Source organism: Oryza sativa, chromosome 5, assembly GCF_034140825.1.
Source record: "Oryza sativa Japonica Group chromosome 5, ASM3414082v1".
NCBI lineage: Eukaryota > Viridiplantae > Streptophyta > Magnoliopsida > Poales > Poaceae > Oryza > Oryza sativa.
The window spans coordinates 168,302-179,530 of NC_089039.1; the positions used below are offsets into that span (position 1 = coordinate 168,302).

General features: G+C 38.6%; 1 protein-coding gene across 4 annotated transcripts; it reads right to left on the reverse strand.

The window, feature by feature from the left end:
* Positions 1 to 211: 211 nt before the first annotated feature.
* Positions 212 to 7,404, reverse strand: LOC4337535 (protein MEI2-like 3). Of its 4 annotated transcripts, none has more exons than NM_001402463.1 (15): positions 7,293 to 7,404; positions 6,074 to 6,297; positions 5,921 to 5,966; positions 4,977 to 5,294; positions 4,417 to 4,817; positions 4,163 to 4,321; positions 3,664 to 3,780; positions 3,434 to 3,585; positions 2,942 to 3,021; positions 2,474 to 2,866; positions 1,704 to 2,298; positions 1,515 to 1,599; positions 1,362 to 1,430; positions 949 to 1,128; positions 212 to 802 (listed from the first exon to the last, which is right to left on the reverse strand). In NM_001402463.1, the coding sequence occupies exons 2-15, from the start codon at positions 6,179 to 6,181 to the stop codon at positions 638 to 640; spliced, it is 2,868 nt and encodes a 955-aa protein (NP_001389392.1). In that variant the 5' UTR covers positions 6,182 to 6,297; positions 7,293 to 7,404; the 3' UTR covers positions 212 to 637. The 4 variants fall into 4 exon arrangements, with proteins under 4 accessions (NP_001389392.1, NP_001389393.1, NP_001389394.1 ...); NM_001402464.1 differs by having other exon boundaries at positions 7,195 to 7,296; NM_001402465.1 differs by lacking the exon at positions 7,293 to 7,404 and adding an exon at positions 6,715 to 6,829.
* Between the last annotated feature and the right edge of the window lie 3,825 nt (positions 7,405 to 11,229).

Genomic DNA, 11,229 nt, shown 5'->3' on the forward strand with positions numbered 1-11,229 from the left:
TTAATGAGTAGATGATATATTTAAATTAGAGGTTGTATTCACCACTACTATAAAACTTGCCCTTAGACTTGTAAGTTTGCCTAGCTAGGTCTGCACAGCACTCTTTTTTGCAGGTTTTGAGATTGATGTGCAATGAACTCCAACAGCTCGTGTACTATTTCCCCATGCAGTTGTGTGATGTGCAAGGGGTGAAGAAGGGGCACAAGAGTCAGAGACACATGTACTAGTAGTACATGAAATGAATGAATCAAGGCGCAGTCAATCTGAGAAGAGAATGAATGTACTTTCGGTGGTCAATCTCAACCAAAGACTCGACTACTCAACTCATCAACTGTACAGCTTCCAGTTCTCATCTCTCAGAGAGTCAATCACATTCACACGCACACACTTGTTGCTCTACTGAAGTAGTAGTACCGTTACAATACCAACCAGTTCACAGCTCCATCCATACACAGGGCAAAACTGATGATCCCTCTCATAATTTTAGTGGAGGTGATGCCTTGCCTGGCAGAGCCTTTCATTCATCATTACACTCACAGGTCACAAACTTTGGCTCCCTGATAGTCAAATAAATACTTAGCAAAACTGGGAATTCCCTAGTTTATCATTACAGCTTCTTGTGCCCTCCAGTTAGTGATTAGGTTTGCTCCAAGGTCGTACGGCAAGTTGAGTTCGCGGTGCCGACAGAATTGCTTTCTTGGTCTGGGGAGCTTGATGGACTTGCATCTTTAGTGTCCAAGCTGATGAGCGACCTATTTCTCCCAGCCCTAGACCGGACATTGTTCCCCACAGGAAAAGGCTCCTGCAATAATAATATGTATCTTTATCAGAAAATAATAATATGTATAAAACCGCCATGTCAATCATTTTGTGCGAATAGGGTCAGTCAGAAGTGGTCACTCATATGGTATATTTAGTGTATACAATAAGCACTAGAGATATTCACACCTGATCTCCTGCATTTGGACCATCTTTGTGGAAAAGCATAGGTCGACACCATTTGTCTTCATTCATCAGGCTAGAATTCTGAAAATGAGCAATCAAAGCACTCCTTCCTTGAATCCGGGCGTATGCGAGCGACGCCACCTTTTCACTATTGAATTTCTCCCATTTCTTGCCATTAAATGTCTGCAGCAAATGTCAAGTCCAATTAATCCTATGCATACTTTCAATTAGAAAATGCCAGGGGAAAACTGGCAGTACTCTACAGGGCAGAAATACTTTTTAAAAAATCTTCCTCCCACAAAAAAGAATGCAACACAATAATAAAAATACTGTTATATCATATGCTATGCTTAGATCTTGGAAGGTACATTAAAAACGGAGAAGCTTAACTAGTAATGCATGCATGATATGTATACCTTATAGAATGGGATTATGTGCTGCGGATCAGTCATATTGATAAAAGCATACCCCACATTACATTTGTTCTGAGAAAAGTGAACATTGCAAAAGTCAGTCCTGAAATTGTACTCACAGTTGCAATCTTTTACACTAAGAAAAAAAAAGTAGACCTTAAAATCAATTGGGAGATAGATGAAATCGTAGGTTCCACGGTGGTTCTCATCAATGACAGCCAAAAGCAGCTTACAGTTGTACCTGTGGATCACATCAAGTATGACTTGAGTCAACAGAAGAAAAAAAAGATACCTGAGTAATGTGCAAGACAGCTGGCAACCGGTGGCAAGATGTGCAGAACCTACTTGTTTGGTATGTTCTTGATCATCAGGGTGGTGCGTGAATCTTCACCCTTTGCTATGCGATCAATGTCAAGCTCAAATTGCCGTTTGTTTTCAGACTGTGCAGGATTTCCATCATGTCTGCGACTCCTCATCCGATCATTAGTAGCATCGTATGAAGTGGAAACATGGATCATAGGATTCCGACCATTGATTGCATTGCACATTTGCTGAAGGGATTGAAATCCACCGCCAACTGGGGAGAACAAGGCCTCCCTAAAATTTCCTCTGCTGGATGCAAAGGCAGATAATTCTGATGGATATAACTGAGGGCTACCATGCAAACCTATGCTTCCGAGAGATCCTGGATGAAAAGAGTGCACATTTCCAAAACTGCCTCCATTGTCAGGAGCTGAACCCAAGTGATGCTGGTCCATGGGATAAGAACCTGTGTTCAGCATGTGAGGCGGCACACCAGGATAACTATGCACGTGCATTGGGTGCTGCAAGTTCGACCACAGTATTGGAGCTGAGGGACTTTGTGGAAAAACATTTGTGTGGTTCCAGGTGTAGTGATATCCATGAAGGGGGCAACTTCCAATTTCAGTAAAGCCAAATGCTGCAAAAAACAATTTCTGTGCTGATGAAATTCTAACAAAAAAAATCATTAAGCTGGTCAATTCATCAACTACATCATCCAATATTTCCAAAAAGGTTCACCATTATGTTGTTATGATAATAAAAACATAGGTTAGTAAAGCCAACAATGAGCAGTTGAAGCTGAGAACTGTTACCTTCATTATTTTGATCAAAAGAATGACCGCAAAAACCAGCAGGGCCCACTTTTTGGATATTGTGATCCACTCCGTCTTGTCTAGAGCTAGCATTCCTACCACTTACTGTCATGGACTTAGAGTTATTACAAATGCGGTTGTGATGCTCTGGCAATGAGCGTGGGTGGAGGGTTTGTATTCCACGTCCAAAGTTTCCTTGACCAAGAGGTCCACTAAGATCGCCAACAGAGGCTTGATTATTGTGCTGAAGTGTAGATTTAATTCTGATAGGTGAAGATAAAATTTGAGGACCAGTCGTAGAGATGCACTGGGTTGGGCTCTCCAATTGTTGGTTAACTGGAGAAAATAAATTATGAACAGTGCTGTTGTCCTGACATTTGGTGCCCAACTTTCCTGTTTTGGCATGAAAAAGGGCAAAATAAGTAATGATCAACAATTTCCAAAATATATCCAAGTAATATATTGTACCAATGGTCCCAGGTGAAGAGTTTTTAGGTTGGTGAGGCAAACTGTCTTGCTTCCATTCTCTAGAATGTTGCTGCCTCAAGCTGTTAAGTACATAAATAAAATCTTCACCACACTAATCAAATAACGCTTAAAAAAAAGTTACACGCCCAGTTGGTTTGTCCCTAATGAAAATTTAAAAGGTTCAAGTGATTGACATAGAGTTGATATTTGGCTGTTCCACAAAATGAAAGAACGACCAATAGGTGTGTTAGTGGCTGCAAAGCTATGAGAAAAACCGTGAATGAGAACTTGAGATACATTCCTTGCATCTAGGAGTATTTGCATAATTTTACCTAAGAAAACAGTGAACATATTTTATTATGATATTATCCCATCTCCCAAAGGTAACTAACATACTAAACCTATAGTATGAAGGAAGGCAACGATAGCTAGCACGAGTATGAAAAGATAATACCAAAAACGGGTAGAAAAAAATTCAGCCAAGCAAATTACCAAGATCCTGCCTCTCCATGTTGGCTAAGTTCAACCTTGAACTTTGGGCCTGAAATTCCACCCTTATTAAGGTCATGTAGTGCTTCTTCTGCTGCTCTAACATCATAGAACTCTACAAACTTCTTGGTGCAGCTTATAGGAGAGCTGGAAATCTATAAACAACAAATGATTACCATAGTGTGTGGATTTCAGTTTTGTAGTCAATTACTCAATTATGGCAGTATAGCTACCTCCTTTACATCACCATAAACACTGAGCATTTGGAGAAGATCATCATTGGAGATGGAAGAATCAATGTTAGATACCACCAACATTCCCTTATCAATATCCTTGCCTGGAACATTTTCCTAGCAAAGTACGCGACATGACAGCATCAGATATTAAGTGTTTATCTATTGAACTCATAAAGTGGCATGCAGACAGATTTAGAGCAAATATATAGCATGTTAGAAGTAGCGCAATTACCGGAACGACTGCGTGTCTCAGTACTATGTAACAACAGCATTTAATTTTCAAAACATAGAATATAAATGATTATTGCATGCTAAAAGGAACAAAAACCAATAAATAAACAAGGGGCACCAGTAAAAGTAATAGCATGATTTTGTAGCAAGTTAGAATGAAAAATGAAACAGAACAACATTGCCCAAGTAACAAATGGCATGATAAGGAAGATATATAGATTAGGTAGCATGCCTAATTCAAAACTACTGATATTATTATGCATACCTTAGGAAAAGAAAATTGCACATCAAGTTTCATCAGCCCCAGAGGCTTGCTATGCAGCGCTCTCATTGCATTTTGGGCTGCTCTTATGTCATAATAAGAAACAGTTACAAACCCATGGTGCTTGAAGGAGGTATAGAGCATGCGAATGTCCCCGTATTGCTGAAAGATATATATGTGTGTATATAGGTTCAAAAGGATATTGTTTACTAAACTAAAACCAAAATTTGAAATGAAATAAGGAAAAGGTTCAATACCTGAAACAGAACCGTCAGATCAGAATCCTCGATGTTAGCAGTAATATTTCTGACTACAAGAGTTCGGGAAGGTTGTTTATTGATGGAGTGTCCTGAAGAAATTTGGCTCTTGAAGGATCCATCCTGAACTTTGTCACCTTTTACGGAATCATTGTTTTCAAGTTCCATTCCTCCTCCAGTGCAGAATATATCTTCATCGGCATCATCCTGGTTGGTCGACATGCCAGTAAATTCAAATCCATCGGCAATACCTGATATTAAATCATCATCATCATCAGGAAGGAGATCTCCAATAGTTTGAGCTTCTATCGCTTCCATGGACTCTAGAGGTTCATCACTGTCGTAGATGGAGGTATGTGTCCCAGTAGATTGACAAAGAACACCACTTACTATTTCTCTCGCTGCAGAACATCATGAACTCTTAGAAAAGATTAATCTTCAATGAACAATATTGTGGTTTCTTTCAAAAACAGTACTTTTGGTTGTAGTGCAACTAAGATGATAAAATTCTACTATCAACATGGCTTGTAGGGGAAAAAAAGAAGGCAAAGGGAACTCACATTTGCCACTGAATACTTCAGAGAGGGAGCTGGATGAAAGTCCCTTCCCATAACCAGGCACATGTTGATCAGCAGTAGTTGGTTCAACAAAAGCTGTTTCTCTTGTAGACAAGCCAAGCCTCGATATGGGGTTTGTGAGGATCTCACCCCAAGAAAGTGACGGTGAACCTGAAGCATTTTCTTGCCGCATCAAATTGCTGAGGCTAAGGATGTCCAGGCCCTTGAAGGCTTGACCTCCTGGAGTTTCCGGATCTCCTGCATGATTTGCTCCATTGGGTTGGATCTTTTCAAGTGGAGAAGCAAAAACTGACTTGCTCCCTGCCATTAATGATCACAGTCAGTTCCTGAAGAACTATTTAACCTATCACCATATTACAACCTTCAATACATGTATCATATGATAAATTGATCATTTAATATCGAACTGTGCTAAATTAACTGTCCAACTAGTTCCTACCAAACTGTCTTGGGACAAAATTCCGTAAGCATTCTCCCACAAGTAAAGTTCCTACTCATTCCCTGCTGAACTGTTTCAGGGATATCTTTACCTACCAAAATTGGATACTTGATCACTTTTAGCCAACCAGTGCAGTATCTAGTCTAAACAGGAAATCCCTGGCAGTAAATAATCTGAACTAATAAAATGATACAACAGCCTAAAAATTCTGGTTTTATAGGTTATAGTTAGTTAGTTAAATTGGTGGCAAAGAACGGGCGGGAAGTGACCACAATAACAAGCAATCACCAATATCTCCCATAAACATGAAAGATGAGTTCCCGAACTGTTCTTTCAAGCATAAGTTGGGTAAGGCAAGTCAGGTATGATCTATTTAGGAGATTACTATTAACAAGAATACAGAAGAGAGCACCAATCTGAATAATTTCCATCATGTAAGAAGCAACAACCATGAGATAATAATTTTCAAATGAAGCATGATCCACACCTTTGTGATCCACCATTGACTCTGAATTCCAAAATCCAACTTGCCTCTGCAATGAAGCATGGAAGGGAAAATAATTGAGGTGCTACAGTCTTGCAGAATAAAAAGAAATCAGTGGCAGGCAGGATGGTTTTCTGGTTTGTTTATTACTAGTACCTCTGTAGGGACAAGGTCCTGAGAGAAGAATGAAGATGAGGAGTCGTCTGAAGTTGGGGTGAATGGCGACAGGTGCCTCCTGTCAATGGCTCCAGAAGCTATCACCATAGGTGCAATGGAAGAGCCCTTTTTTTTTTCCTGCCTTGGGTCACTTTGGGATTCCTGTTTTTGTGGTTTCTTCACCGCCTCAATCTCTCAAACTTTTGGCCCCTTTCATCAACTTCCTGCACAAGGACAGGAGAGATTAGCAACAGGACACCCAAAAGAAAGAGAGAAGATGTGTGCCCCTCAAGGGTTAGGGATTAGAGGAGAGCAACTACACATGTACAAAAAGATGGCCCATTCCAACAAGGAGAAAATATATTTCTCTTAAACCAGCAGAGGATAAACTGAATCGAGCCAAAAGAGAAGGAAAAAAAAAGGCAGGGTAAAAATGAGAAACCAGCTCCTTCTTTATTAATGAAAAAGAGGCAGCCCTCCTGCCCTCTTATTCGAAAAAAAAAAGAGAAACCAGCAGGTGGTGAGGCAAGAAGAGGTGGTGGTGATCTCATAATAAAACTTGTGTAAGAAAAAGATGTGACGATTAAGCTGAAGCCTCTAGAAATTTTGGCATGAGGGGAGGAAAGGACGACTCAGCTCACCTGAAGCAGCAGCAGCAAAGAAATGAAGAGGTTGCAGGAGGTGGAAAGGGAGAGAGAAGATTAATGGCAAAATGCAGTAGTAACAGGGAGGGAAAGGAAGCAGAGCAGAGGTGGTTGGGGTTGGGATTGGATTGGATTGGGGTTTGCTTATATGAAAGAAATGGTTGCTTGCTGAAAATGCAAGTTGCTTCTCGGTGAGCGTAAGGCAGCGATTCCAAAGAAAAGAAGCAAGGACATGGAGATGGAAATGGACATTAGCTTAGCTTAACTAGTTGGAGAAGAGAGAGAGAGGCGGGGAACCCTGGCCAGGGGCTTCATCTCCTTCTTCCCCCGCACTGCAAGCAAACAAGAGACGAGAACCGCCCCTGGCCCTCCAAAATAATATTAATAGAAAAAAACAAATCTTTTTTCGCGTTGCCTTGCCGCCGCACGCAAACAAACAATAACGCAAACAACAAGGCGAGCAGCAGGAGTACTAGCCTAGTTTGCCACTACTCTCCTCTTCTCTTCTTCCCTTGTTCGGGTCGGGCACGCGGGAGAGGAAAGAGGAAGAAGAAGAAGAAGAAGAAGAGACCAACCTCCATCCATGCCATCCGTAGAGCAATCAATAATAGAGCCATGCCATATCATAGAATAGGAAGAGGGGAGAGCAGAGCGACAGACACGAGGAGGAAGACCACATACCAACACAACGACACGAGAGTACTAGATGCTCTCTTGAGTACCACTGTCCGTAAGACAGACACACAATGACAACACACAACGTACACAAGAGCTAGAGGGAGGCGAGAGGAGAAAACAATTGTTGGACCTGGATTCCCCATACCGTATGCTCTTGTAGAATTTTTGGAAACTTCTTGTGCATCTAAAATAGAGTGATATATTAGCACATAATTAATTAAATAATTATTATATTAAAAAACTTGAAAATAGATTAATAGTTTTTAAAGAAGCTTTACTATATATATATATATATATATATATATATATATATATATATATATATATATATATATTAAGAAAACACATTATTAGTTGTTTGGAAAACGTTAGCGTGAAAAATGAGGAGTAGAAATTAGAAAAGTGTAGTGACGAATGCACCCGGCTAGCTCTACGTGGTCGTCTCAAAATGTCAGGAGTTTTAAGATTGAAAGAAAGTTAATGGAATTAAATGGGGAGTATTATGATTGGTTGAGAAGATGAGATGTATAAAGAGATAGTGAGATATGTCATAGTGAACCAACAAAATAATTATTAGGGTTGTGTATTAGAGGTAATGTATTATACATGTTGCCTCTTAATTATTAAGTAGATGACATGGTTAAGATTAGAGGTGGTAGTCACATCTACTATAAAACTTGCTCTAAGACAATTATTCCTTACCTTTACACACATTTTGATGTAGTGATGATTAAAAGTGAACTTATTAAATAAATAAAATAAGGTAAAGATAAATTTATTTTAGGGCGGAGGGAATTGAATAAGGAATTGGGAGAGCAAAGTGCAATGCAGGAGGCGTAACCTCTCCCGTTCACGCGAGACGGTTGTCATCACCTCCCGTGTCCTGCCTAATAGTGATATTAATATAAATTTGAAAATACTCTTTAAAAATCTATAGAAAAGTTATTTTAAAAAATCATATTAATCTATTTTCAATTTCAAAATAATTAATATTTAACACGCTAATTTATCACCTTGTTTAGTGTATCTTATCGATTTTCTCATTTCCTCTCTTTTCAAACGCTCTCTAAGTTGGCGTTATACACTTATCTTCATGGTATATAACTCCTACTTTATTAGTGGTAGTTGATATAATATGGTATTTCCTCGATCCCAAAATACAACTTCTGCATTTTTAATTTTGTTCAAAATATAACAACCTAATATTTGTATGAAGTGACATTTAACACTAAACTACCTATAGTACTTTTGGTATTATTTAAACCCTAACTATTTAGGTCTATATATAATCCATCCTGAGAAGATAATTTTATTTAACCCTCTCTTTAATGGAAACATATCCTACTCACATTGTTTTTTTTTAAAAAAACATATCCTATGTATACTAGCCTCCCATGTACACCAACTAGCAATTGTCACAGAAAATTCTACAAAAAATTGGACACATACTTCCAATAGTATTACACTTACATGTGAAATCTTATCTTTAAATTCATTATATTTTAGCCGTAATAAAAAAGACAAAATCCTGACAGATTTTTACCTGTAAAACTGTTAGATTTTTCACTTTTTTTGTTACGGCTAAAATATAATGAATTTGAATATGAGACTTTGCATATATGTGTAATACTATTAGTAGTAAATGCCTTTTTTATAGAATTTTTCGTGATATTTGCTAGTTAGTGTGTATGAAGTGTGTACGGGAGGTTTTTGTGCATAAAATATATGATCCCCTCTTTTATATCCGCGTCGAAAGTAAAATTTTGTTATATTTAACTCTTTAATATCCACATCGAAAGTTAAATTTTGTTATATTTTGAGATGGTGCAACGGCCGTGTCACATCCATTGAAGGTTAGATGGAGGAGTATAGGAGGCAGCAGCAGCATATTGATGGCGAACATATCTTTATCTTAAACATGTGGATATTGGCCATTGATTACTCCAAAAGAAATAATCTCTTCGAAAATCACGTGTCCACATCACGTGTATCTTATGCTTCCGCAAACAACTAAACCACTACTATTACCTTATAATAATAATAATAATAATAATAATAATAATAATAATAATAATAATAATAACTACTACTCCTTCCGTTTCAGTTTGTAAGATGTTTTGACTTTGGTAAAATCAGACTACTTCAAATTTGATTAAATTTATAGAACATAATAATAATATTTTCAACTCAACACAAATTTATTATGAAAATATGTTCGATTGTTGATTTAATAAAATTAATTTGGTATTATAAATATTACTATATTTATACATAAACTTAGTTAAATTTAAAGTAGTTTAAGTTTGACCAAAATCAAAACTTCTTATGATGATTGATACGATACAGTATCTTTCTCTCTGTGTTCTCGAGCTAGCTATAGCTGACTTGCATGATAGAGTAATGTTGATGTCATGTACTTACTGATTGATTCATGGTTGGCACGTACTAGATGCTATGGATTTTGTCTACTGTCTTGAGCGTGTATATGGATATATATATAGAGAGAGAGACCAGTAGTATCTTGAGATTTTGGATCCAAATTCTATCATTAAAGGAAAAATCCGAAAATGTAAGATAGTAATTGCTGCTGTAGCTAACTAGTAACATCCTGCGACGCGACGCGTGCATGTTTGTTCGTACTACAGTCTTCCAACAGAAGCTTTGTTGTTTTTCCTTCCTCCTAGGTAGTACTCCATCCGTTCCAATATGTATCAATCTAGAATGAGAAATAGATCTAATCCCATGCTAGATTGCTACATATTGAGATGGAGGGGATAGTATGGTAGAAGCAGCAACAATAATACATACAACACAACATGATCTGCGTATGGCACGTAACAATACATACATACATACATGTGACGGCTTAACGGCGTAGAAGTGGCTTCGGCTCACTATGTTAGAGCCACACCACCTCATGACACATGCAGTCTTCTTTCTCCTTTCACACGGTTTGTTGACGAGACAGTAAAAGAGAGAAAAAAAGAGGTCAAGGAGGCCTCCTCCATCGCTCGGGTCTGGCGGCTCCATTCCCGATCTCCTCCTCACCTCCTCTGCAGATTCGGTGGCATTGGTAGCGGATGTGCTGATGCGGTGTCCTCGACAACAGCGACTGCGTGTGGTACGTGAGGGACCAGGCATGGCGGGGGTGGGGTGAGCTTTCCAGGATCGATGCTTTGGATGCTATGCTGCTTTTCTAGTTTTTTCGAGGCAAGGAACTCGCGTCTTACCTGAGGGACGAGAGCCTATGCAAAGGTAATAGGGCCCACACCCTCCCTCCTCCACGGCATCACGCAAGTGGGGTGGAGGCATGAAGCAACTCGCCCCGCGTGGTCCACTGTGAAAGGCCATAAAATGTAGGTCACACATAGATTTGTCCTAAGACGACACCGGACTACCTAGGAAAGCCACAAAGTACATAGATTAGTACTCCTACCGTTATTACTAATTATTTTATTTTATCTATTTTCCATTAAGCATCCTCTCCACGTTGTTAATTTGAATATATTCGGCTGGGATTTTTTTTATTTACTATGACTTATAAACCTTGACACGGGACTAAAGCAATAATAACAATAAGACATGGCTTTTATTAATGGTGAAATTGGTGTTGGTAATTCCGGACCAACCGGCTACGTACCGTTCTGATTTCATTTAGGAGTACCTTTTCTTTTTTCCAATTGAACCATCTGACAATGGTTATCAACAAAAACAGGTGAAAATAGTAAAAAAAAAAGAAAGCAAATAGAAACACAAATGATTTTTCTGCCCCACCGACTGTTTGTTTGGTTTACCATATTTTCACAAAAATTGTTGTTTTTATAATACGGTAAA